A 27766-nucleotide genomic window follows, 5' to 3' on the forward strand; every position below is an offset into this window, starting at 1 on the left:
ATTCAGTAAACACCCGAAAACAATACGACCTAACCACCTTTGGTAGTTCCGTGAAAAGGCTGTTTCTGGAGTCTGCGCAATACGTCGATTTGGCGTTGAGCAGAGCTGAGACTGAAGCTCTAAAGTTAAAGACCAACGCTTGTGAAACGGCAAAAGTTTCCTGCCGCAGGTAAGAATGATTCACGTAACAAATCATGGACAAGTTATGTTTCTCCAAAGGGGATCTCGTTGTTATCCTAGAGATATTTTTTCCACATCTTTAAAAACTCGCATTTCTCGTAAAATTTGCGTTGTAAGCTGTATTTCTACTTCAAGCGAAGGCACTTACTACATAATTAAAGGCAGACACATTTTAAGTAGCGCTAATGTAAGTGTTAGACACGTACAGTTTTCATTTTTTTTTGTTAGTGTATTCTGATATTTCATGAACTTCTTCTTAAAACGTTTTAATGTTAAGTGTTTAATTTCAATTTCTTATGATTTTGGCATTAGCCTATTTTTTCCCCGAAATTAAGCTACATAGATTTCTTATTGGTATCATGAATTAGGAAATGTGCTTGCTAAAACCAAATTTTGTGCGTTTCATGCGGTAAACTGTTTAAATATCGACATGTTTTGTTTGTCTGACCATTAACTTTCCTACTGTTTATTAATGCCCACTTGAACTCTGAATATTACAATTACATTCCACCGTTATTTGGATATTAAAACGGTTTTTGTAGTCCTGAGGGATTCAGCTTTCATGCGATTTTTATCTATTTTATGCAATTACTTACGGCTTTTTCGAAATTACTGTACGGAATTGTGTGTTACAAATTTGTACATGTAAATCTCGACATTGTACATTGTTTTAGATGTATTAAATATGTTCCCTGATTTAATATTCTATTAATGTTAGTTGGATACATTTACTGTACAGTATATTTGTTTTGCCCTTTTCTGCTTCAAAAAGGACCAGTCAATACATTTACGGTTGAAAGTATTGTTTTAAGCACTGCAGTGCATGGTTAATTCATGGTAATTGATTTTACTGTTACAAACCCAGGTGGAAATCTGGAAAGTAAAAAATGTTACTTTTGAACCTTCAGTCAGTTTTACCTTGGACGTTCACCACAAGAAAATCCAGTTAACACAGAAGCATATTGGAGGTTTACCTTACCCTTCTGCGATTGATTATGCAATGTATCATAACCTCCATTGAGAACCTCTCTACTTCTCCTCTACATCGCTACAAAATAAAATAACTGATATACAGGTGCTTGGAGTTAATAAGAGGTAAAGACATTTAGTTAAATTTTAGGATTCTTGCCTCCTACAGATTCAATAAAAGAACTGTTTTCTATTATAGTACACAATATACTTGTGTTATATTAAATGTTATTTCTATAAAAATAAGACCTGTTCTCAGATTCAGTGTGTAATGGATTTTACCAGATCCAAAGGGAAGAGGTGTAAATTTCTGAGTTTACTGAAGGAAGGGATTTCATGGTGTAAGACCTTTGTAAGGTCTGTGCAATGGGAGACCCCAGGAGTGTGATCAAAGAGGACAGATGGGATGTACGGAAAGACATAGGATTGCTGAATGGAGAATTGAAAAGAAAGGGAACCTCCTCACACTCAAGAAGGGAGCAGAACTCCTCTGACAGGTATGGCCTCTCTTACTCAGCTATGGGTAATTTACTGCAGAGGATCCCTTATTTTTTTCTTGTCTTCATTCTAAGTGCATCCTTAATTAATAGTGTTCTTGAAAACTCGCATTAAGCTTTTCTCTTGATTAGATCTTTTCTTAGCTGTTTTAAGAAGTGGTGAAAAAATAATCTCTTACCGTGTGCTGGATTTCAGAATTTCTCTTATTTGGAAATATTTTTTAGCAATTAGGCCCTCGCAAAACTACAATGGGTAAATATAGGAGAGAAATCTAATCATAATCCAGTGCAACCACATTGCAGTAAAATCAAGTGAATGTCTCACAAGGAAGTTAAAAACCTGATAGAGGTTTTAAATACAATATCATGAGTTGTAATATTGAATAGAGCTGCTTGCACTATACTTGTTGGCGGACTTTGTATCATAAACTGCTGTTTTTGAAGCAGCAGTGTTTTAGTGAAGAGGGAAACTGGAGAAGTCTGTGCAAAAAAAATATTCTCATCTTGGCTTTTTTCCTTAAAAGCCATGTGAGGATCTACACGCATTTTATTTCTGTGAAGACTGAAATATCAATGCAGTTGATATTAAAATGACAAATACTTGGAGGTCATTCATTGTGCAGCCCCAGTGTTGAAATGAAACTTTGCTGGACTGGACACCTCTTGAAAAGCATTCCGAATAAATATTTTTTTTCACTGAATTACTTTTGAATTGCCCACTAGTTATACTTAAAATGGTGTGATTCGTTTATTGATACTGAGTTGCTGCAATGTGAAGTATTCTAAAATAAAAACTTAAGTAAATCAATAATAACACAAATAAACATGCATCTAGGTCAGCAAAACAAAAAATGCATTACAGCTTTCTAATAAAAGCATAAACGGCAATCAGCTCTTAACAGGTAATGCCTCATTTTTTATTATGAATTTTTCACCATCAGGAAACGAAAGAAGGATGCCTCTCAAAAAAGTAAAAATGAAAACAAGGACCGATCATCTATCAAACGCACAAGTTCAAGGATGGAGCAGGTATTACAGTAGAACAGATGTATTAATTCCAGATATACCTATTTTGTAATGCTTCTATGAACATAACACTTTTGCTTTTTCAGGAGAAATCCCGGTGCTCAGAACCACATGGGAAGTCTGTTCAGGAACACAGGTTTGTTAGGTGAGCTTTCCTTTGCAGTGGATGAATTTTAAGGAAATTAAAGAGGAATTGCAGTCCCCAATCCCAGTTTCTCAGACAGGTTATTAAATCTCTGTAACAAATAAATTCATTGACGTTATAGAAAAAAAACTACCAATTTTGAATTAAGCACAAAATCGGGAACTTAATGAAAGTACCGTAAGTCACCATGTTTTCTCAAACTCGCATTTGAGTTTGCATAAATTGCAATGTGATGCGACCCTTCCTGCTCACTCGTCTCCTTAATGACTAAAGTAATGTGATGCACGAACAAATAAACACAGGTTGTGCAGCAGGCATTTCACCGCAGAAATATCCTAATGTGGTCTGCATGCAGAGTTAACAAGTAATATTTCTTATTGGATTGAAAGAGATGTAATCACAAGCCTACTTATTTACAATGTCATAGGGCTGCACACATCACCGGAAGTTTTGTTACCTTGTTCTGAATCACAGAACATGATGCTGTACATACCTGGCAGTTTTGTCTATTTTGTGATGTAAATTGGAGGTTTTACAAGTTATTTTACTTTTATTGTAGTTTGAAATGCACTCATCAATGCTGATTCTTTCTAACCCAGAAATATGAAAATAGCATTGCAGTTGCAGTTCCCCTTTAATAATGTAATTTCAGTCTATATTTGTGTAAATTAGGTTAGAAATATCTGTCTGTAGTAAACAGAATATGTGAATTTAAGTTTCAGTCTTTGGATTGAATGGTGTTCTCAATATTCAGATGCCATTTCCAGTGTTACATTTGCAGTCATTTGTAGATGTTTTTATCAGTTAATTATGTACATAACCATATTAATATTTCTGAAATACCACCTCTGCATGGCATTTAATATCCTTTTCATTATTGATTTGCACAGATGTAGTTCTCCAAATTCCAAATGTGTGTACAGTATTCATCACACTTCTCATTTTGTCCTTAAGGAGAGTTCCAAACTGAAAGTTGCTTATAATGTATGAAGGAATTTCACATTATCTGTGGTGTTTTCTTACCTGGACAATGCTGGTAACATACCTGAATTGGTCTTTCAGAACTATAGGTTATCTTTCTGTTTTTGTTTGGAATTTTTTCCTTGCCCCCCCAACCCCACACACGCACACACCTCCAGTCAAAGGGCCTGTTTGCCGGAATCTGAGCACTACAGCAGAAGCACTGTGCAATAGGCATTGGACCTATCAGCACATCAGCTGCCAAGACTCTACCTGCCTGGGGTCCATGGCAAATCGTTGGCTGAAGACAGTAATCAAGACAATTGTGTGTTAGCAGTGAAATGCTGAACAAGGGAGTGGTGTGCTGGAACCCAGTTATACACAGGTTCATGTTACTGCTATTCTGAACAAGTTATGCAAGGTTGGGAACAAAATCTAGATTATCTGATGGTGCAGGTTCTCATACTGTTCCCTCACAAGTCCAAAGTACCACAGTGGCCACAGAACATGTTAAATGGACCTTATGTGAGAGGAGGTTGGATTAATGCATGTCCCCCACCACTCTCTATCAGTGGTATGGCCTCAACAGGAGAATACCCAAACTATAATCTGACAACTGCGATAGAAGCTCCATGCAATGAGCACATCGACAGTAGTCTCTCCTGTTCCTTCTCCACAGCATTATACCTGTGAGTACAGATGGGGTCTTCGAAAATGAAAGACCATAAAAGGCCAGTATCCAATGAAGGCAGGGGAGGGAACACAACTCCAAAATTATTTTAACTGCAGTGAGAAAGGGTTATTGCCTGTAATGGGTTTATAAGTACAGAAAAAATGAAAGGGAGAAAGCCATTTTTTCTGGGCATTTGTGGATCTTTGTGGAGCATGGAAAATATTAAGCTTCTTAATAGGTACAATAGTTTCATTTCAGTTGATGGATTTATGAGAATTTCCTTTTGCAATACTTTTTTTCACAGAATTACTTGTGTGTGTGCTTCAGTTTAATATCCTATTTTTGTATTTGGTAGTTATGAGAAGTCCAAATGGCCTGAAAGAACAGCACTAGGAAATAGTGAAGATAAAACCAACATAATAATGGTAAGATTGTTCTTTGCACATTAAATCAATAGTGTCTGCTAGATCCAACTACTTCACATCATTGAAAATCACCAATGCAACCCCAGACATCTTTTCTCCACCATCAACAGCTTGCTAAAGCCAAACTGCCCCACCACATCAACTGCCTCATTGCAACTTTGCAACACATTCTTAGATTTCTTTAGTTCCAAGATTGACAACATCCGGCATCACATTCTCTCCACTACGCATATAATTTCCATACCTCCTCCCTCCTTATCCAACTTTTCTGTTTCCCTTTTCTACAATCTCTCTCTTCTTGACTCGTCATCCCTCAATAAACTAGTTATACACATGAAACCCACCACATCTATTTTAGATCCCATTCCCACCACTTTATTTCAGTCCTGTTTCTCTTCTCTCTGTCCCTTTGTCTTCAATATTATAAATGAATCCTTACCAACGGTCCTCAAAACTGCTGCCATTACTCCCGTGCCAAATAAAGCCTAACATGGTTCTCGACAATCTTAACAGTTTTTGCCCCATCTCCAACTTACCCTTTCTTGCAAAAATTCTAGAACGTGCTGTCACATTTCAGTTACATAACCACCTCATAACAAATAACCTTTTTGAACCCCTCCAATCTGGTTTCCATCAACTTCACAGCATGGAAACTGCCCTGATCAAAGTTACTAACGATCTTCTAATAGCTTCTGATTATGGTTCTCTTTCTATACTCATCCTTCGTGATCTGAGTGCTGCTTTTGACACTGATGACCATTGCATCTTACTTTCTCGTCCTGAGACTGTTTGGAGTTTCTGACACTGCTCTCAAATGGTTCAAGTCTTACCTCACTGATCGCTGTCACTTTGTCTCTCTTAATGGGTATAGGTCTGAAATTGGTCTTATTAAGTCTGGTGTTCCTCAGGGCTCAATACTGGGCCCTTTGCTCTTCAGCATTTATATGTTTCCACTTGGCCTCAGCTATCATTTCTACGCTGATGATACTCAAATATACATCCATACCAAACCTGACACTGATGTGGTTGTCTCTATTCTAATTGCATCTCTGACATTGTGGGGCGGAGCGGTGGCATCTGTGCCTGTGGCTGGAAGGTTGCCGGTTCAAATCCCATGGCCGGCAGAGGAATCCTACTCTGTTGGGCCCCTGAGCAAGGCCCTTAACCCCAACTGCTCCAGGGGCACTGTACAATGGCTGATCCTGCGCTCTGACCCCAAGCTTCTCTCCGTGTCTGTCTCTCATAGAGAGCAAGCTGGGGTATGCAAAAACACAAATTCCTCATGCAAGAAAGTGTATATGGCTAATAAAGTGATCTTATCTCTTATCTCTTAAAAAAACTTGAATGGCTCAAAATTTCCCTCATCTTAACTGTGACAAGACTGAAGTCATGCTTATTGCCCCCCCCCCCCACCATCAACTTCGTAAAGCCAGTCCTGTAACCCTATCTGTAGATGGTTTTGTACTTGAGCTTCAGTCAAAATTGAAAAACCTTGGGGTGATATTCGATTCTGGCTTAACATTCAACCCACATGTGCAGCATATTGTCAAAACATCTTTTTTTCACCTCAGAAATATCGCTAGACTACGCCCTATGCTATCACTAACTATGGCTGAAAAGCTGATCAACACATTTGTGTTTTCTACTGTTGAATTGACTACTGTAATTCTATACTTGCTGGGGTATCTAAATCTACTTTGAACAAACTGCAGTATGTAAAAAAATCAGCAGCCAGAATCCTGTCCAGGTCTAGTGCAAGTGATCACATTACTCCTATCCTGGAGTCCTTGCACTGGCTTCCTGAAAATTCTGTGTGGACTTTAAAGTCCTCATGCTCACCTATAAGGCTCTGCATGGCTTGGCACCTCAGTACCTGTCTGAACTTTTATCGCCCTACTCCCCACCTCGCAGCCTTCGCTCTTCTTATTCTGATCTCCTTACTGTCCCCCAAGCCTGTCTACATTGTATGGGTGACAGGGCCTTCTCCTGCCACCAAGCTCTGGAACTCTCTGCCCAAGCATATCAGAGAGTCACCTTCTCTAAACTCCTTCAAATCCAGACTCAAAACCTTCTTCTTTAGAAGAGCCTTTACTTAACTGGTTCCATTCTTCACCCCTCTGCTTTTCTTAGTACCACCATCCACGGTCTCCTCTGTATATTGTAATTGTGTTTTATCTTGTGTAGTCTTTTTATTTATTGTTGTTGTCATTCTGTAAAGTGCTTTGAGAAGCCACCTTTAAAGGCACTATATAAAATAAAGTTTATTATTATTAATATTAAATTGGCAGTTCTATTATGCATTCAAATCAATCATTAAAAACCTAAACCAAGCTATATGTCTTTGACTATATAATTAGGTTGAAGATATATGCAACTTCATGATCCAGTAGCTTAATGAAACTATATCTTGTTTTCCATAAAAAGCGTTATGAGAGTTTGCTACATATTTTCATCTATAAATCTAAAATCTATACATTTTCTGCAATTTGCGTTCTACCATGTTACAAACCCAGTAATTCTTCATTCTTTCTTGAAGACGCAAGACCAAATTTTGGAAGTGATTTTACTTCTAAAATTTGTTGACTTATAATGACTCGTCTTCAATGGCTAGGTTGTAACTATTGATTTTAGTCTTTTGGGAAGATAAGAAAAGTTACAATTAATAGTAGGCAATTCCATCCATCTTAAGGAAAGAGTAAGGAAAGAGTGACCCTTGTCTGGGGGTGATTAGAAAGGGAATAAGCATGTAAATATTTCTGATTTTGTTGGAGAACACACTGCTTAAGTTGGCTCACTTTTCACAACTTGCAAATTAATGTTCTAATATACCCATAAATCTTCTGAATACATGTTCTTTATTTCCATGCATATCTGTCGGTCCAAAATTAAGTAGGTTTACAGGAGATAACAGTTTAATTCAGATTTTTTTTAAAACGCCATGTTATTATTTTCAACCACAAAGCAATAAAGCCGTAAAAATAGAAATGTGAGTGACAACCTGTGGATGCCTTTTGAATTAACTATTCAAGGGTGCAGGGGTGTGTTGTAATACTGGCACTCCTATGTTTTGCAGCTGTTGTTGGGTCAGTAGACTATAACCAGTGTATCTTTTGTTTTTGCAGGATCATTCCTCTGTTTCTGATGATGAGTAAGTGGTCACTTGGGCTGAGAAATTTAGATTAGAAAACATTTGCTAATAAAAAACATTTCATATTAAGTTTACCAATTAGGAATAAAGCACTTCAATACTATTTCTGTTGTGTTGATCACAGTTAATCGGGTTCATGAAAATGATTTTAAGATTATTCAAACTAAGCATTAATTAGTTTATTTAAATTTCATGAGCGATATGACAAAACCAACTAGTACCTGTGATTGCCTTTCAGTATGGAGGAGACCCCAGGATTTCTGGATATGAATAATAACATCTCCGCAGTGAGTAGAGAGGAGCGGCACAGTGACCGTGCACTTTGCTCTGAGAACCAAAACGAAAGGTACTATGACATTTAACCATTATTTGCTTCGGCCCGCTGTGCCTCAGTAATGATAAGAAAGATAGTAATAATATGGGGTTTCAGTGAAATATGTTTTTGTTTTGTGGATCTTTGGAATACAGTATGTACATACAGCAGTTCTGAGTTATAACACTTTCAAGTATTAAAACATTTTGGTAGGTTATTTAAGTACGTTTTGGATAGCTATTAGTTTTTAAAACATTTCAAAAACCTACAAATGTAAACATAAATAGGTGAAAATGTTTGTCATAATAGGAATGTAGAGAAGTTTTACTCTGGCAGTCACTTGGGCAATATTAAAATTATAAAAACTATTTTTTTGTCTGATTTCATATATCTTTATACATTTCTGTAATGTGTGCATACAAATTGCTCTCTGCAATTACCTCACTTAATATATTTAATTATAGTAATGTGACATCATTAAGTACAATATCATAATATAATACAGTAACAAGTATTTCTATGCAGGTCAGAGGAAAAATCAGATGTGGAAAAGAACAAAATGGTTCACAAAGTCGAAAGGAAAGAGGTAGTTTTAACCCATCTTGTTTGTCTAAAGCAAGATTAAATACATCTGGCAAATCTGGCATTCTCTATCTTGTACATATCATGCTTTTAATTTTTAAATGTACATTTCATAACAACCAACACATAGCACATTTCTAAGAATAAAAAAGCATAGTGTCAGGGATTTGGAATTTAAGTTCTTGTTATGATTCTTATGTTGTTATTATAGCAAAATAATTAATGTTTTCCATTTTGTCTTCCTGTAAATTAAAAGCATTTCTTGAATTTACAATGAAGCCAACAAAGATGTATTATAGTTTATGTAAAGCACAGAATAACTGTTCAGATTATTAATCCTAACTTTTAAAATATTTACTGTTGATTGTCGTAAAATTTGTTACCCCCACTGAAATGGCAGCTCCCACCGATGTGCACCAGTTGGCAAAGAAACTATTTTATTCTAAGTGTAAGTCATTTATTTACTGCAGAAAAATTGCAAAGCGAACAAAACAAGGGATGGAACCACAGAGCACAGCGACAGTCAGTCAGACCCTGGAGCTGAGGAAGAGGATGGTAACAACGCAATGAATAGGGAAGAGATACAGAGGGAGGAGGGAGGAAAATCAAGGGACAGTAAAATGGACAAGCCTTCAAAAAGTGGGAAAAATAAAGTAAAAAAAGAAAAGGAACAGCAGTCCAAGTTCACAGACAACAGCAAAGAGCAGAGGGCAAGGGAGAAGAAAATAGATGAAGCAGAGGAGAGAAAAAGGAGAAAACTGCACAAAGGAAAGAAGGAAGAGGATGGAAATCCTAGGAGAGGGGATGAGAAGAAAAAAGATGTGAAAAAATCTAAAATTGCCAAAGATGAGCCTGAGGAAGGGGGTACTGCCAAAAAGAGGAAGAGAGAGAACAGAGAGGAGGAGAACAAGGAAAAGAAACTCAAGAAGGAAGAACAAGAGAAAAAGAAACAGGAAGAAGAAGCAAATAAATGGAAATGGTAAGTGTGTGGTAGCAAACTTGAATCGGACTATAGTGCAACAGTGATGTGCACACAGTGTACACTTGATCACAAGGATCCATTTCATTGTATTTAATCTTTTTTTTTCATGTGTTCTTGCCATGGTGTCTGCGTTACGTACTGTACTTTTGTAACACTTTGTTACTCTTAAAATACTGGAAATGTCTTCAAGAGTTAAAATATCGGTTCAGTTTTTCTGGAGTTAGTGTTTACAGTGGTGAAATAGTTAACTTTCCCTTATATATAAATCACAGACTTTCTGTGGATTTATTGTTTGGCGTTTTTGAGTAAACCTCCACATGTACACAGAGAGGACAATATAGTACAGCAGTTGTTTTCCAGAAAATTACGATGTCCTTTGAACGTAAATGTAAAAATTTTGCGTGTGTAGAAAACCTTTATCTTGGCAAAAAATGTATATACCTTTGGACAAAAATGTATAGGATTAAACATTACGATCGTCGTTTAAAGATATTGGAGTTACCTAGGTTCCAAATGTAAAAGATAAAATGAATAGGATGTACATTATATGTCAAATTTGACTGTAAACAGGTTCATTATATTATCGTTATTTAAAGATAATTTAAATACGTCGTGAAGCTTGGGAAGATTTTATTTTCTCGTAAAGATGATGACCTTGCGGTGGAATAATTGTAGATGAAGGAGGTCATTTTTTTCATCTGCCGTTATGTGTATAATTGCGGGTTCCGAAAACTTTGTTTTCACTGGGGCGAAATTACATGCTGCACCGGGAGTCCTACAGTTTGAAGCGACTCCGCTGTATCGACTCCATGTGTGTTTTGATTCCGTGTACCGAATTATACATCTGGAATGATCAACTGTGTCTTTGGGACATCTTTGTTGATCCGTTGCTACCTGAGGTCTAGCAGACTAACAGGCCTCTTAGTGTGCTTGGTACACAGTTTTCCATGCCTTGGTTCCAGCTACTGGAGATCAGTGAAGACTGCAGCGATGAAGATAAAGTCAAATATTTAGACTGGTTCTGGAATGTTACTGTTTTTGCATTTAATTCTGGAATAAAAATCCAATCTAGAACTGTGTATATAACTAAATATCTGAAATTATGTTTCCAGAATACGGATTGGTCTTTATTTAAGTTACCTGAACTAACCTAGGTCTTTAATTATTTTCCCCCGACAAATAATATGATCATTACCGATTTCATCATTGAATGCAGGGATAGAGCTCCGTGTAAATTAAGTGTTAAAGTTAAGATACTTTCTGCCTTTAGGTAATTATTTAGCCTCAACACCAGACACAGTAGTGGGCAGCAGTGGCCATGAGTGTCTGAAATATTCGCAAGTGGAATGCAGTGTACACCAAGTTTTAATTGCAACTACAGGTACTGGTACTGTTTATATCAGTTCAAGTTGGATCTGTCTGATGAACATTAATCTGAATATGTTTTTGTGATCTCAAGAGTTATCTAAATGTTTGTATGAAAACACGACCATTCAGGTAATAGGCTTCTTAATAACTGTTTTTTTTAAGTAATAGACATTTGTCTAAATGTGATGGCAGCTTGTGTCTACCTTTCACTACACCAGGAAAGCCTCACAATGGTTAAGCTGTGAGCCTCTTGCATATCTTGCACAGCTTTAGTGAATCTGCATATCAGATAGTAAGGTTGCTATGAGCACAGTTGCATTCTCCGAATTATTGTAAAGGTTTGGAAACAATACTTATGTAGAGGATAACAGTGATATTTGTTTCTACTTCACTGTATCCTCTGTTCTATTAATAATGAAGACTGAATAGCTGTTATATCTTATAAAATCATGTATGATGTCGGCCTCTTTAGTTTCCCTTATACGGTACTAGAAAAACTTGTACATGTGATGTGGTGGTTGTGCATTGTCTTGTAAATCAAGTTGCAGTACATATGCGAACCACTGCTTAAAGTTTGGTAAATCTGTGCTCTGAAACCTGTGCACTACTAGGAAAGCTCTTGAAAGAAACAACAATATTTAATATGCCAACACTCTTATTAGGAAGTACACAGCTTTCCTTGTAAAAAGAGAATATATTGGACTGCCATCAAACTTGGACATCAATGTAGTTGGCTCCGGACATAGTAGATATTAACCTAGGAATACACTATAGAATTAACAGGTCTTTTAAGTCCAAAGCTTACATGTACAAGGAATTCCCAAATTTGTGAATGGAACTGTACATAGTGGTTAACAAATTACCATTCTTGATGGTAAGCAACAATATGAAGTGGGAATTTTGTACTTAGGTGTATTTTGTGTCCATTTCAGATTGCTGGAGTTCAGTATTTTTACACAGTATCACAGATTTACAGCAGAATGTGTACAAATGCAAATGTCTATCTTGAAAACATCAGTCTCTTTACTCTCAAACATGCCTACTTTATTCCCTTTTTTAAATTTGTGTCAGCTTCAGGAAATAGTAATTAAATTTCCTTTTCATTAAAAAATATATAGTGCCACTCATAAATTTCATAGTTGTTTATTACTGTCGTTTATCTTACAGGTGATCCAAGTGCCACTCTGAGCTGTGTATATATTGTGAAGGTTCAGGGCTGCAGTGAGCTGTGCACTTCTGTGTTTCAGGTGGGAGGAGGGTCAATCTTCAGATGGCACCAAATGGCAGTTTCTTGAGCACAAAGGACCTCTTTTTGCATCAGAATATGAGCCTTTGCCTGAAAATGTTAAGTTCTATTACAGTGGTGAGTAATGGGCTGTGATTTATTTTACTTTTTTCTGACATTTATTTCATCAGGCAGTACTTAGAAGTGCCCTGCAAAATGAAAGCTGCTAATTTTATTTTGTCTGGGAAAAAAACATTTTTTTCCTGCTTTTACTAAATCCTGTTAGTACAGGAATAGTAACTGAAAGTGCTGAGAATTAGAAATTTTAACTCCATGGTGTATTATAAGGGGGTGTTTGGTGGGTATAGCTGTACTAATACAGGTTCAATGCTTTTTGATTTGCAGGCAAGCCTGTCAAACTCAGTTTGACTGCTGAGGAAGTGGCTGTGTTTTATGCCAAGATGTTAGACCATGAGTATACCACTAAAGAAGTGTTCCAGAAGAATTTCTTCCATGACTGGAAGCAGGTGCATATGTTGATTTTAAACTTTTGTAATCAGTTATTGACTGTCTGCCTGGATAAATCTAGTAGTAGATCACCAGTGATCTTTTGTCTTAGTGTTAATATATATTTTTAGGTCACTAAACAAAATGTTTTCATAATGTTGCAGACCAGTACCTACTTACTGTACTATCACCCACTGCTTTCCTTGCTTTTTTGTTACTTTTATGTGAACACTAAAAACAATGCTAATTGTCTCCTTTTTACCAGGAAATGACAGCTGAGGAGCAGAGCTTGATCAAGGACTTGTCCAAGTGTGACTTTAAAGAGATACACCAGTACTTTGAAAAGAAGACAGAGGAGAAGAAGGCAATGACCAAAGAAGGGAAACAAGTAATAATGTTTGTACTGCTGGGGATTTGAGGGATGGTATAATGTACTAGAAAGTAAGTTCTGCTTAACCTCCAGTGGACATATTGACATGGATGTTTGGCAACCTGAGAGGAGGCTAGACCTTATGGACAAAGATGTTTGTCTTTAATTTCCTTGGGTTAGGTCTGGAGTGGTGCAAAGGGATGAACTAAATAAGATTTAGAGTTTCCACACTAAAGACAAACAAGTGCATATTTGACAAATTGTGGCTAAGGATCTGCACCTGTGGCTGGAAGGTTGCCGGTTTGTATCCCGCAGCTGGCAGAGGAATCCTACTCCATTGGGCTCCTGAGCAAGGCCCTTAACCCCAAATGCTCCAGGAGTGCCGTATAAATGGCTGACCCTGCGCTCTGACCCCAAGCTTCTCTCCCTGTCTGTGTGTCTCATGGATAGTATGCGAAAAGACAAATTCCTAATACAAGAAATTGTATATGGCCAATAACGTGATATTAGATCTTAATCTTAATTAAAGGACACATTTCCACACTCTCTTCGTGTTAAAACGTACCACCACCTATTGGCAGGCTGTGATGTGCATATGGTCTGAATTTGTTAGGCACTGAAGAAGGCAGCAGAAATGGTGACAGAGGAGTATGGGTACTGTCTCCTGGATGGTCATCGAGAGAAGATCGGTAACTTCAAAATTGAGCCCCCTGGACTGTTTAGGGGTCGAGGGGATCACCCCAAGATGGGCAAACTAAAAAGGAGGATTCAGCCAGAGGATGTCATCATCAACTGCAGCAAGTGAGGGCGAGTGGCTGGACAGTACTAAGGATATTTAATCTGGAAAATGACATCTGTGGTATTGTTGTTCCAGGTCTTTGTTTTTTTTTCTTGGAATTTATTAAGGTACCTGCCCATTAAAATATTCTAGAGCAGGAGAATCAGTGCAGTGAAATTCTTGTGTAATCATTCTAAACTTCTGTTTTAGATTCTGCTTTCACCAATGTGTAAAAATTTAATCAGGAATTAAATGGAGATAATGTTTGGAACACATTTTTTCAGTTTTAGTCCATTATTAGTTAAATATACTTGTTTACTTGTAAAGACTGAATGTACACAAAGTGCTAATCCAGCCTTTGTTTTCATGTTTACTTTTTATTTTTATTTCCCTGTTAACCACTTCCTTTCCTCTTATTGAAGGTCAAAGAATGGATATTTGTGACAGCCTTTGGCCTAGAATTGTGATTCCCACTTCTGTTTTACTACTTTCTAGAGAATCCAAGATCCCTGTGCCACCTCAGGGTCACAAGTGGAAGAAGGTCCAGCATGACAACACCGTGACCTGGCTGGCCTCCTGGGTGGAGAACGTGCAAGGGGGCATCAAGTACATCATGCTCAACCCCAGCTCCAAGCTCAAGGTCAGGAAGCACAGCCACAGGTTGTGGCTCTTTGCGTCTTGAGTTTGGAATCAAAGTTGAAATGTAGTTGTGTTCTACTTTTCTTTTTGTGGAAATGCCACACTCCACAACTGTAAAAAAGACTCTGCATTATAATACATGTTGGCAGCAGGAATCTTTCTCTATGCTGCAAAATCATGTAGGCTTACATTTCAGTTGAAATACGTTGTGGTGGGAATGATTGGTAAAGTGCAAATTTAAGATTCCACCCATCTGGTCAAGACTAAGGTTCTTTATTTTCTAGGATTTTTAGATAGGGTATACAAGAACAAATCTGCAGTTTCAAAAATAACTTTTTTTAATTGCAAACAAGGGAGAGACTTCCTTGGTCTCTGTGATCTGTAGTGATCCGAAGACAATGTTGTCATCTTTGACTGTGCCAGACTGCTGCTTTTGCTATTGATTTGCTTCTACAACAGAAGGTGTATATGGAGACATCTTGTTCAGATCACACATCTGTGAACCTGCACTGTATGAAAGGTTGTGTGCTGGTCTGTCTCTGTGTAGGGAGAGAAGGATTGGAAGAAGTATGAAGTAGCTCGGAAACTGAAGGACAAGGTGGACATGATTCGGCATCAATACCGTCAAGACTGGAAGGCTCGGGAAATGAAGAGAAGGCAAAGAGGAGTGGCTATATACTTCATAGACAAGGTGCCTTATTTATGTTTATTAAGGCACTCCCACAATCATACCTTATAGTCAGATGTGTGTTTATTGCTAAGTAGTACTGGTTGAGCATGCTGACGTGAACATTTTCTAAGGCTGTTTTCTTTCAAGATTCACTCTTTAGTTTGCCCTGCATAGCTTTGAGCATTAATGTCAAACAAGCCTTAACTCCTCAAGAGGAGACTCTTTCTTATGCAAAGGGTTTGAAGGAGTAGGGAAAAAGTTACTCAGCCATGGTTTTTTAAGCTGATAGCCTTTTTTTATAAAATGGCTAAGTGCTTTCTCTTTAAAAGTTTGAAAGTTTTGGTGTTTAAAAACTCCAGTGTTTGCAATGTCTATTACAAAGGGAGGACAAGGTAAACCAGTAAACTGTGTTTTGTGTCACCACTGTATGATACAATGTCCAGTTCTGAGCAAGTATGCAGCTGACAAGTAAGTTTCCAGCTATCGAACTGGCATGTCTGAGGTCCTGTGGTATGAGGTATGGTGTGTGATGCCTCTGTTTGACTGTGTGCGTCTTCCCAGCTGGCTCTGCGAGCAGGCAATGAGAAGGAGGAGGGGGAGACAGCGGACACAGTGGGATGCTGCTCTCTCAGAGTGGAGCACATTACACTGCACCGCAGGCTGGATGGCCAGGATCACGTGGTGGTGTTTGACTTCCTGGGCAAGGACTCCATCCGCTACTGCAACCAAGTGCCTGTAGAGAAAGCCGTAAGCTGTCTTCTGACAAATCTCCAGTCATGGGGCTTAAGCAGTGGCATGGGTTGCAGTGCTGCTGTTTGAACAAATTTAGTTCAGTTTCTGCCTCATTCATGAGGATGTTGTGCTACCAGCATTTTTTAATTATTTTACTTGCCAAAGACCTTAAACTTCATTTCTATTAACTTTATTATAAATGATTTTTTTTTCACCAAATTGGTTTCTTTGATACTAAGTACGTAAGTGTACTATCCTTTAATGCAAGATCATTTAACTTTCCCTCCAGTTTTACCTTATTTTATATAGCATTCTAAATAATTTGCATGACTCAATGGCATTTCAGCTGACTTGCAGGTCCCATTTAAGAAACAAACCCCAAGATTCAGTGAGGTACCAGCTGTATTGTTCCCTGTGCTCTGTAAAATTTATCTCCCTTCTATTCTGATGACAAAAAGAAGGTCTTTGCATTTTTGTTAACTGTAATTGTGGATTTTGATCATCCCCCAAACAGGTGTTCAAGAATTTAAAGCTATTTATGGACAACAAGAACCCAGATGATGACTTGTTTGACAGAATCACTGTGAGTGCGTGTTTTATTTGTGCCATCATGCTGTTATCTTTTTCAGTTTGCCAAGCAATCTGGACTTCTGTTCCTTTGCTTTGTCTTTTCTTTACATGTGACACCACAGACCATTTATTTTTTTCTTTCCCCAGACTAGCTACTTAAACAAGTCCCTACAGGAATCAATGGATGGTCTGACAGCCAAGGTGTTCCGAACATATAACGCTTCCTTCACCCTACAACAGCAGCTGAACAAGTTGACTGATCGTATGTGTATTTCAACATATATAACTGTTTTGACCTCTGGTCTTAAACTGAAAAAGCTAAGTTAGTTTGATGTCTAACTTTATCTCCACAGCATTTCTAATTATCTAAAACTTTTATATAAGTACTGTATGTAAATATTCTGAAAGTATAGCCAATTTAAATTTTAAAATGGTATTCGGGTGGTACAATGTTTCCACTTTTCCTGCAGTTCTGCATTAAGCCACTAATATTCTAAAATTTTCTTGATCAGGTTTTCTTAATCTTCAGATCCTTCCTTTTCTTCCACTCCAGAAATAATACTTCAGTTGACTCAATTCATAATCACTAATGTATTTTGAGAGTACCTTGGCTGGATGGGAAATCTTGGAGCACACAGCTTCTTTGTGGGGCGTAAATGTACAGATGCAGCCATTCAAAATGCGCGGTACAAACCTGCGGTACGGTAAACTACCCACAAGCCAAGGTGATTGGCTGGCCAAAATGACCGACAGGGGCACTCGTGGTGGATTGGTTGGTAGTGAAAAGATTTAATCATTTAATTTCTTTACTGTGCACATTTTAATCCGCTTAGTTTTGAATATTTATATGGAATTTTACCACTAAAGGGAAATTTTAGTAGCTGAGCATAAAAAGAAGAGGAGCATAACGCATCTGAAGGTCATAAACGATATTAATTTAGGAACATAAACATTACTGTATGTACGTAAACTGTATTGTGTATGGCTGGTCTTGGTAGTTTAAAGAAAAAATACACACCAGTCTTCCATTTCTCCTTAAACATTTTAAGCATGAAAGTTTTATGAAACGGTACCCAAATATGCGATTGCTGTATAGAATGAATTAAAAAAATTATTTAACATGAAAATTAAGCTGTTTACATCTTCCACCTGAGAACAGTCACCCGTTGCTACCCAACACAGAAACACAGGCACTAACTAGCAAAGAGAGGACATTAGCTAGCCAGTATGATAAAGAAATAAATGATTATTTTGTTTATTTCTTTTGCACATTTATTTGAACATTTCCATCGATTGTACAAGCACTTGGAAACTGTCCAATCCCTAGTTCATCAGGCATTTTCTTTTACGCTGCGGGCATTCTCCCGGTCTGGCGCCAGTCTGTCTTATATGTCCACTATAACAGACAATCTCCTTTGCTTTTAACCGAGCGTCTAACCCCTCTGATTGGAGAAAAAAGACGTGCTGGTTTGCTATACATACTGTACCAGGAAGATGATTTATTTCTATTCGAAACGTGTATTTTAAAAGTTTAAGAGGTAAAAACCTTACAGCGTACACAGATTTCTAAACTGATCAGGATCGTTATCTTTGTCTTATCCAAAATAATGTTCACTGCTCTGTCCAGCAAATTAATAATAAACTTTATTTTATATAGCGTTTTAAACGAATAAGTAATTAGGTTGCTCATAAACCTAATCACTTTTTCTACATAAACACAGTGTAATTGCTCTCTGAAAATGCTTTTTCTTTTTATTTAGGCTCAGATTTCAACTATAGATCGTATTATTATAAACTTTTTTGGAAAAATGTCTTTTATGTAAACCATGTTTGCTATTAATTCATTTAGGGCTAGAATATGTTCATTGTCTTCCAATCGAGTCGAGTTGATATTAGAAGCTTGCCACGCCCGGACTGTTACACCAATGCATTAGCATGTTAAAGCGATTTCATTGAGTAGCCTAGCTTTCTTAACGAGTAAGTACTGTACTTCCTTGGTTTTGGAGGGGGGAGGTGTCTTTCGCTGGAAATCTCGCCCCCTTCTACTTTGAAAATACCTGTGAAACCAGTTTAATTCGTCACAGCCAGCACTCCCGCAGAGAGGGGGGTTGTACTCGTTAATGTATTAGCCGGAACACATAATTATATCTAATTTTGTATTTCTATAAAAAAATCGTTTGCCCAGCCTAACACTATTGTTGTTATTGTTTTTATCCTGGAAAGCGCTTTGAGGAGCACACCTTTCTCACCACTTAGATTACTTTTTGATACCATCCTTACACAAAGCAGAAACTACTTGTATTTTTCCACAAGTGGAAAGATTACAGATTTTAATCGTCTTTTTTCTGAACCAGGGAAAATCTGATCATGTTTCTCTATAACAATAATAAAAAACTTTATTTTACATATCACCTTTAAAAGTGGAATCTCAAAGCAATACAGTAGATGTAAACCACAGATTACAAAGTAAGTACCCAGACAAACGCAAACGCGTTTTTAATAAAATGCTTTTATTCATTCAGCAGAGAGAGAGAGTAAAACCTGGGCGTAACAGCTGTTCCTTTTTCTGATCACTCGCTCTCTGGATAAACGTCTCACCTGTCCTGTTCTTTGTTTTCCTAATTTGCTGATTATGCCTTCTGCGATCCACTCCTGCCCTCACACCTAAAGAAGACTATTTTAAATTTCTTTGCACGGTCCATTTTGCAATTAACCCTTGTATGTGCTGTCCTTAAGGTGATAGAGAAAAAAGAGCTGACTGACAAGATTTAAGATGTGGCTGTCAATGTTGGATTAAAAAAAAACACATTGCCCGACATTTGTTGCATTGCTTGAAAAATAACTATTTCGAGAGACTGGATAAGTAATTCAAGTGTTTTTTTTAACTTCCTGAAAAACAACTAATAATTTAACTATATGTGCAAACATTTTATGATATGTCGCTGTTGTGAATGTCTGTGGACATGTGCTGGCTGGACAGCAGGTTCTACTGTACACAGAGGGGTGGGAGGGGGGAACAAGCAGATACATACTCTTAGAGTTTGATTAATAGGGAATATAATATAAAAATATAGTACTAAAAATAAGATAAACTCTACAGACATTCACAGCAGCGACTGTCAGAAGATAGGACACAGTGGCTCAGACTCCCGCTGAATGGAAAGGGGCACTTTAGTGTTCTGTATGGCTAATACTAAAGCAATACTTTAATATTCTTTTCTGTATGTTTAACAATAGTGGGTACTGGCCTAATTCGGCCCTGCTCCCGTTGTTAGGTGTTAATGTGTTGTTGTTAATTGTGAATTTGTACCTGTTTCCCTGAGGTCTGGCTTTTTTTCTGGAAAACCATAACTCTGGTCTTGTCCAGATTGACTGTCAGCGCCCAGGTCTGACAGTGCTGCTCCAGCAGTGACAGGTTCTGCCGCAGCCTCTGTTCTGTGGGCGACAGCAGGACCAGGTCGTCTGCAAAGAGCAGGAACTCGATTTCTGTAATTAATGCAGATCAGTAAATCAAGGGACAAAACAATTGTAATGCCCGGCTCCTCAATGGGCTTTGACGTGCTAATGCGTTGGTTTAACAGTCCGGGTGTGGCAAGCCTCTAATGTCTCCCGACTTCGGCAAAAGGAACCTGCCTTTCATTGGACAGGAAAGCAAGAGCCAACCACTACACCGCCCTCGTGCTTCGAAATCTTGTGACTTTTGAAATTTACTGGGGGTGGACCACGTCTGTAAATTTAGATGGGTCCAGAGGCAAAAGTGCCTTGCCTTGCCATCTCTGGGAAACTATTAGTAGCATGGTGAATCGGAGATTCTCAACCCTTACTTCGTGCGACTGGAAAATAATTTGTGATCGGATCAACGGAATGCTTCGTAGAAGGAGGCGCTCTTTTCCTCTAGTCTAACAGTCTGTCCACAAACAAAACATTCCTGTTAGACAAGATTAGATTTTCCCCGGTTCAGAAAAAAAGATCTAAAGTATACTAGTTTGTCACTCTTCTCATCCCCTTTTTGCTAAATGGCTTTTGAATAGAGTCACATGAAGAGAGAGGTGAAACAGCCCTACACAGCCCTGTCGCAGTACACAAATATAATTATATCTTATTAATGTCTTTAGAGACGCGATTCTTTTAATATAGTCTTTGCTGTGCTCTTTGGGATCCTTGTGATATTTCGAGCTCTGGTTTAATAGATAAGTGTCGCAGTTTAAATAATTTTCGTAGTTAGAAATTATGAAACGCTCTGTTAAAAGCAAGGGAGTTTTTATGTCTGTTGCAGTAAAAGAAAATGCCTGACAAAGTAGGGCTTGGACAGATTCCAAGTGCATTTTTGCAATTTACGTTGCATTGTGCATTGTGCTGCTGTAATACAGTTTAAAATAATTCAAAGTCTAAACAGTATCAGCTTTATTTATGGGTTGCAATTTAAAAAAAGTCAAAAACCGCACTCAAAATGCAATTTAGAGCTTTCTGGCAAGAGGAGACACCCAAATTAACAATGTAACATGCCACTGTGTATGAACAAGGTTATACTGCTATTTCCTTAGATACGCAATTAAAAAAAAATTGAATCCCTGGCGGAACACATTCCATAAGAATCAGCGCTTTTATATATCGGCTTTAAAGGTGGCTTCTCAAAACACCTTACAGGATAAAAACTGCAATAACAGCAACAACAACAATATTGTATTTCATTGCACTTTGAAAACCAAGTAATAACTTAACTATATGTACAAACGTTTTATGATATGTCGCTGTTGTGAATGTCTGTGGAGTGTATCTTATTTGCCTGTCTGTCCTGGCTCTCTCGCTTGCCCTCCCCCCCCTCTCTCCCTCAATTCAATTCAATTCAAGGTGCTTTATTAGCATGACAGATGGGTACAATCAGTGTTGGGTATTTACTTTGCTTTGAGATGCCCCTTTTAAAGGTGATGTATAAAATCAAGGCTTTAACTTGCTTTAACTCCGCAAGTCTGAGTTCTCATGTCTGTCCTATCTGAACCCGAAAGTATTACAATATGTATCTTTTTATAGCAGGTGGTGTACAGCTTTTTAGTATAGATTACATTTTTCTAAAACGTATTTAAAAAATAAAAATGATTACAATCTAATCTTTCCAAGTTTGATCCCAAGATCCCAAGAAAAATAAATCTAAACGGGGAATAAGCTATGCTGAAAGTTTATTAAGATGCTTAGAAGACAAAGATATCAGTTTATGTTGCATTTGTCTGATTGTGAATCAAAAAACACATTTTTAAACCTGCTCTAGTTGATGAGCTCTAGTTGAATTATAAATGTCGCAGTTTAAATAATTTTCGTAGTTAGAAATTATGAAACGGCCTGTTAAAAGCAAGGGAGTTTTTATGCCCGTTGAAGTAAAAGAAAATGCCTGACAAAGTAGGCCTTGGACAGATTCCAAGTGCTTGTACAAATGTGCTAAAGAAATTATACTTTGAGTATACAGCTTGTCCAAAGTCATTCATTATTAATACTATTAGTAATATCTTTGGTAAAGGCTTTGATGCATAAATATTTCTGATAAAGGTAGGTTGTGTACTTTTGTCCAACTGAGCAATCTTGCTTTCATAAAATATACCAACATTTGGTAACATGCCACCAACATGCTGTAATACACAGTTTAAATTTAAAAGCTCAAATGCTGTACATGAGAGGTTAAGCTTTATTGGCTCCTCCTGGCGGTTTTACAAGGATACTTTCCAGCATGACGTCAAATGACGCGATTAACCCCGTGATACTGCGTGATACCGCGACACGCCCACCGGGGTATACCACGAAATACCCCACCCATTTTGAATGGCTGCATCTGTACACTAATGAATTTTTACTAGGTTATTTTTGAGAGCTGTCTGGAAGATGCCAGCAAAGCATGATTAAAATCTATAGGGGTGTTCTGTCTTGCTATCTTAAGCTGACCAGACTGTGGCAGAGAAGATCCTGGCCTACAATCGGGCAAACAGGGCTGTGGCCATTCTCTGCAACCATCAGAGAGCAGCACCAAAGACCTTTGAAAAATCCATGCAGAATATTCAGGAGAAGGTAAATCAACCTCAAGTTCTTTTTCTGTCTATGGTATTGTCATTGAAGTATAGTCAAGACTAGGATGTTACATATATCTGCTCTTCCATAGTCCCGTGACATCTTATGGAATAAAAGCAACACTAATTTAACTAGTATTATGATATATGTGATGCTCTTTACCAGTTGAATGGGAAACATGGCCCTCTATGCTTGCATTGTAGTTGAAAGTCCCAGTGCTCTGGCTAAAATACTTGTAGGTAAATAAAATACAGACTAAATTCTTCAATCCCACAATAGCTGTTTAAAAATTACAGTGCCCTCCAGATTTATTGGCACCCTTGATGAGCAAAAAAGGCTATGAAAAAATGTCTTTGTTGTTTTATCAGCTTGATCTTACACTGAAAATATGAGAGAAATCTAACCTTTCAGTGAGATAAAATTATTCCCCCAAAAAAATCCTTATAAAAAAATAAACATTTTTTTCAAAAACACATGTCACAATGATGGAGCATAAATGTGGTTTTTCAACAGCAGTCTTAGAGGTTGTTGTATATCAAATACTTGGTTTAACATTTTAGTTTTGTAATTCATAAAGAATATTACACAATTTAAATTATTGAATGTAAAATATTCTGTTCTCTCTTAAGGGGCTTTGTAGTGTAGAAAAGGGCTGCCTAAAGATAATAGCTTAGAAATCTGCAGAAAAGGCTTTTTTAGGCTAGCTTGTAACCTCACAGTTTTGTCAGAGATATGAAGGCTCTGAGAGTACCCCCTCATTTGTCAGTTTAAAAATAATTGCATTTATATATCACCATTTATCCCAAAGCTTTATAATATTGGAACTCGCTTCACCACTGATGTGTAGTACCAATTTTGTGCCGACAGCCCCACTGCATAACAGATCCTTTGGAGAAGTGAGAATTTGCTTCTCCAATAAATGAGAACTTTGCATACAGTAGGTCTGAGTGAAATGTAGCCAGGTAACTGGAATAAAAGAAGCCTACTCTTTCAAAAGTTGCCATTGGATCTTTAATGACCTAGTGGTCAAATTATCAGTTTAACATCTCATTCATAGGATTGGCACCCCTTACAGAAAGGTCACGATACTGGGCATTAGGATAGAAATTCTACACCTGCACCATTCATTATAGTTTTACTTTGACTGGCTTTCAGTTCTGCTCAATGGTTGAAAATAGTCATGAAGGAAGAGCTTGCATGCTGCTTGTTTCTTTGAAAGCTAAATGGGAAGCACAGCTGGAGAGCCACATGCACTTTGTGTGCCATTGTTGGGCACCCCTGCTCACGAAAGTTGAAAATAATATAGAAGTGGACATAACTGATGGCCTTTACAGCAGTTAGCATTATTGTGCATTGTTAAATTAAAACTAATTGCAAGCCTTTCCACAATATGGATTTCCCTTTGGGAATGTTTCCGTACAGAAAGAATTATAGAAAAAGTCTATAGTCACTTGGTTGTTTGGAGATGGTCACGATTCCCTTATGCCAGACACAGCATGTGCTACATCTGAACATGTTCCCCGTTTTCTGCAGATTGCACAGAAAGAGCAGCAACTGGAGGATGCAAAGAAGGACCTGAAAAAAGCCCAAGAGGAATACAACAGGGAACCAAGTGATAAACTAAAGAAGTGAGAATGGGCAAACTCTCACACACTCTTACACCCTTTTTTAAGAAGCTTTATTTGTGTTACAGGGTGGTAGAAGGCAAAAAAATTTTCACCAATGGATAAGGAAGAAAATCCCATGAAAGAAGAGATGTTTACACATTATATAGTGGTGTTACTCTTCTGCCTCTATTAGGCTGGTTGAGAAGAAGGAGAAATTAGTGAAGAGGTTGGAGGAGCAGCTCAAGAAGCTGATTCTCCAGGCGACAGACCGAGAGGAGAACAAGCAGATCGCCCTGGGGACGTCCAAACTCAACTACCTCGACCCAAGGATCACTGTGGCCTGGTAACTTGCGAGTTTGTCTTGTGTTGATTGCTTTTCTGTCTGTATCAGCCTTATTTTTTTTTAAATTAGAATGATTACAAACACTGATGCTATTTGGCCTATCTTTATCAAAAAGACATGATAGTTCAGTGTAACCGATATTTCTTGATATTACCGTAATTATAAAACATTTGATTATTCATTATTGGATTTAATTTTGAATTACCTATATTCAATATACAATTTTAATGATTGTATCTTCAGGAACATTTGTTTTCACTTGAAGCAGATAGGCAGCCTTACGTATTTACATTTTAGATTACTTTTAAAAGTAACCTAGGAATTAAAGATTTTCGCTGGAATTAAGCATTTTATGTGATATTCTTTTAGACATCTTTCACATTACATTCTGTACAATCCACTTAGCTATTTCTTACTACAGTCTCTGTACAGGTGTGTATAATAGTCAATCGTTTGACATGCTTTATAATTATCTAATCAATATAAAATTATAAAATACTTGTGGTTTAATTCTCCTCCTCTCATGTTTTCCACCATCTTCATATTTATAATCTAGTGTAGAATTTAAATAATTTGAATTCTAAATATAAGATTAATTTCGTTTTTTGATTCACGATTTATTGAAAATGACATTTAATTAATTTGTTATTTATCTGTTTACTATGTAATCAATGTTAATGTGGGGCTATTGCAGTGTATGGTTTGCAGTATAATGAACTTTCAAAACAGAAACGTCCAGGGAGTTCATCTGTAAATGCTATCAACTGGTTAAGCACCTTGAGTGAATGATCCATAGGCTTAAGACCCAGATTGTCGATCTCCACTGCAGCACAAATTTAGAAGAGGTGCAGTAACTTGTTGATTCCCTATAAAGAGATTATGTACACACCACAAGCAGCCAGGAGGCTTTAGAACGGTGAGGGAAAGAGAAATTGGTGACCAGAGGTTCACATATACAGGAAAGAAGATGCACATCACACAAGAGCTTGCTTCTGAGCCTTACTGGAAGTTGGTCTGGGCAGTGACGGCCAGCAGGAAAATGGGAGGACTGATGGGACATGCGGGAAAACTGAGCATGATATTAAGGAGCATAACCTGAAATTAGGCAGATGTAAACAGTGATGTGCAACAAGGACCCATTGCTTTTCCTGATCTATATCAACTATTTAATATACTAGCCATATTAGAATAGCAGAAAGGGAATTATAAAAAAGATTTAGACAGGTGCAGATTGGGCAAACACTTGGCAAATTAAATCTATGTAATCTGTAATTTATATAATGCAGAACATACTATATAATATAAAGAAGAACATACACTGTACATTTAATACAAATGATTCAGAGCTGTAGGAAGCTATACACAGATAGATCTAGGTTTTTTCGTGTGGATTCCTGTCCATATCAAGACAGTGCTGTATAGGGAAGCAATAATAAACTAACATATTGGATGCTAAGCAAAACATTCCATTTAAATCCTAGAAAGAGATAGTTAAGATTTACATTGCACTAGTAAGACTTCACACACAATATTGTGTTCAGTTTTGGTCACCATACTGCAATAATGAAAGAGTTCAGAGAAGAATGACAGCAGTGATTCCTGGTCTTGGACGACTGTCCAACATGTTAAGGGAGCTAGATTGCATCAGTCGGGAACAAAGAAGATTGAGAAAAGAGATTTGATTCAAGTGTAGCAAAACAAAGACAAAGACCACATATAAACTAAAAGAAAATTCACTTAGCGTGGAAAATAAAACTTGCTCAATAGTTGTGAGCAAGGCTTCTTAGCCAGGTGGTTGAAATCTAAATTCTGGGCATTTCTAAAAAATGTCTGGAGGCAATTTTAGTTTGATTTAGCTACTGAACGTAATGGGCCTAACAGCCTCCTCTCATTTGCATTCTGTCTTACTTTTTCATATGTGTGGTGGCTCTGGCACAGGTCTTTCTATGCTGAAGGACTACAGATTTGAATAAATGTCACCCTTTTATGGACATTAAAGTTATTTTAAATCTAAAACTTTAGAATCTGTCATGCCATTCATTCACATTAATGCAGAATTCGATTGTAAAAGTTAGAAGTGCCACAAGGACTAAAAGTATCATAATAATCAATTAATACAGTTGCGCTAATCACATAGATTTTGCATATTCATGTGGTATTTGTGCTTGTAGATAAAAAAATAATAATTTCTGGTAAATAAATAGCAGTACATTTAAGTTAATACTTCTGTTATTTAATTATTTTTGTTACTTTCCAGAAACATACATTATAGTATTGATGTACTATGAATTCATGTTGCTATTTTCTTATTTTTGTTTTAACAGGTGTAAGAAGTATGGAGTACCAATAGAAAAAGTTTATAACAAAACCCAGAGAGACAAGTTTGCATGGGCAATCGACATGACTGAAGAAGACTATGAGTTCTGAAAATGTACAGACGAATGGATCAACTGGGAAAGGGTTGTGGACTGCATACTTTGTGCTCAAATAGAACTCTAAGAGTAAGCTTTATTTCAGAGATTATTTACTCTGTAAAGTATGCACTTTAAACTTAACTGAGATAGGAGATAGAGGATCCAGTGACTTGTCGGCACAAGACGTTTTCATTCAGTTATTGCAGCTCCCCTGTAACTCGCTGTTCACAATAATAAAATAATCTGTGTAAGGTTTGTTATTCTGTCAACAGTCACAGTTGAGATGCACAGGCCATATATCTTATTTTGTGCTTAATATTTTTAGCTACATTTTTACAGTTTTGCACTGAAATTCTCTTCTCCTTTATTTTGCTTTTTGTCTTTGTCTTTTGGATTTCTTTTGTCTGTCATAAAAATGTGGACCTTAAATAATAGAAGAAAAGGTTTTCTGTATGAGATTTGTTCCCTGTTTTGTGAATTGTGCAGTGAATTTAAAAGAAGAGTGATTGTAGAACCTCAGCATGTTGTCATGCCTTAATAAAGAACAGCACGAAAACTGCAGCCAAACCATTTGAATGCCTTTTAGTGC

General features: G+C 37.3%; 1 protein-coding gene across 1 annotated transcript; it reads left to right on the top strand.

Annotated features, from left to right (window-relative positions):
• LOC102695596 (DNA topoisomerase I mitochondrial) lies at positions 1-27766 on the top strand. Its single transcript, XM_006634167.3, has 22 exons — positions 1-169; positions 1435-1646; positions 2588-2675; positions 2759-2817; positions 4806-4875; positions 7998-8023; positions 8262-8369; positions 8862-8922; positions 9389-9897; positions 12516-12631; positions 12899-13020; positions 13266-13388; positions 13984-14171; positions 14644-14788; positions 15335-15478; positions 16019-16204; positions 16704-16772; positions 16907-17021; positions 22686-22813; positions 24347-24441; positions 24614-24763; positions 27088-27766. The coding sequence occupies exons 2-22, from the start codon at positions 1516-1518 to the stop codon at positions 27188-27190; spliced, it is 2736 nt and encodes a 911-aa protein (XP_006634230.3). The 5' UTR covers positions 1-169; positions 1435-1515; the 3' UTR covers positions 27191-27766.

Source organism: Lepisosteus oculatus, chromosome 6 (assembly GCF_040954835.1).
Source record: "Lepisosteus oculatus isolate fLepOcu1 chromosome 6, fLepOcu1.hap2, whole genome shotgun sequence".
NCBI lineage: Eukaryota > Metazoa > Chordata > Actinopteri > Semionotiformes > Lepisosteidae > Lepisosteus > Lepisosteus oculatus.

What these genes read in the sequence shown, in the direction of transcription:
- LOC102695596 (XM_006634167.3), top strand. Translation starts at nt 1,516, where the DNA reads ATGGGAGACCCCAGGAGTGTGATCAAAGAGGACAGATGGGATGTACGG. An exon ending in TCCTCTGTTTCTGATGATGA is followed by an intron (nt 8,024 to 8,261) that starts GTAAGTGGTCAC and finishes ATTGCCTTTCAG; the next exon opens with TATGGAGGAGACCCCAGGAT. An exon ending in ACCCCAGCTCCAAGCTCAAG is followed by an intron (nt 14,789 to 15,334) that starts GTCAGGAAGCAC and finishes GTCTCTGTGTAG; the next exon opens with GGAGAGAAGGATTGGAAGAA.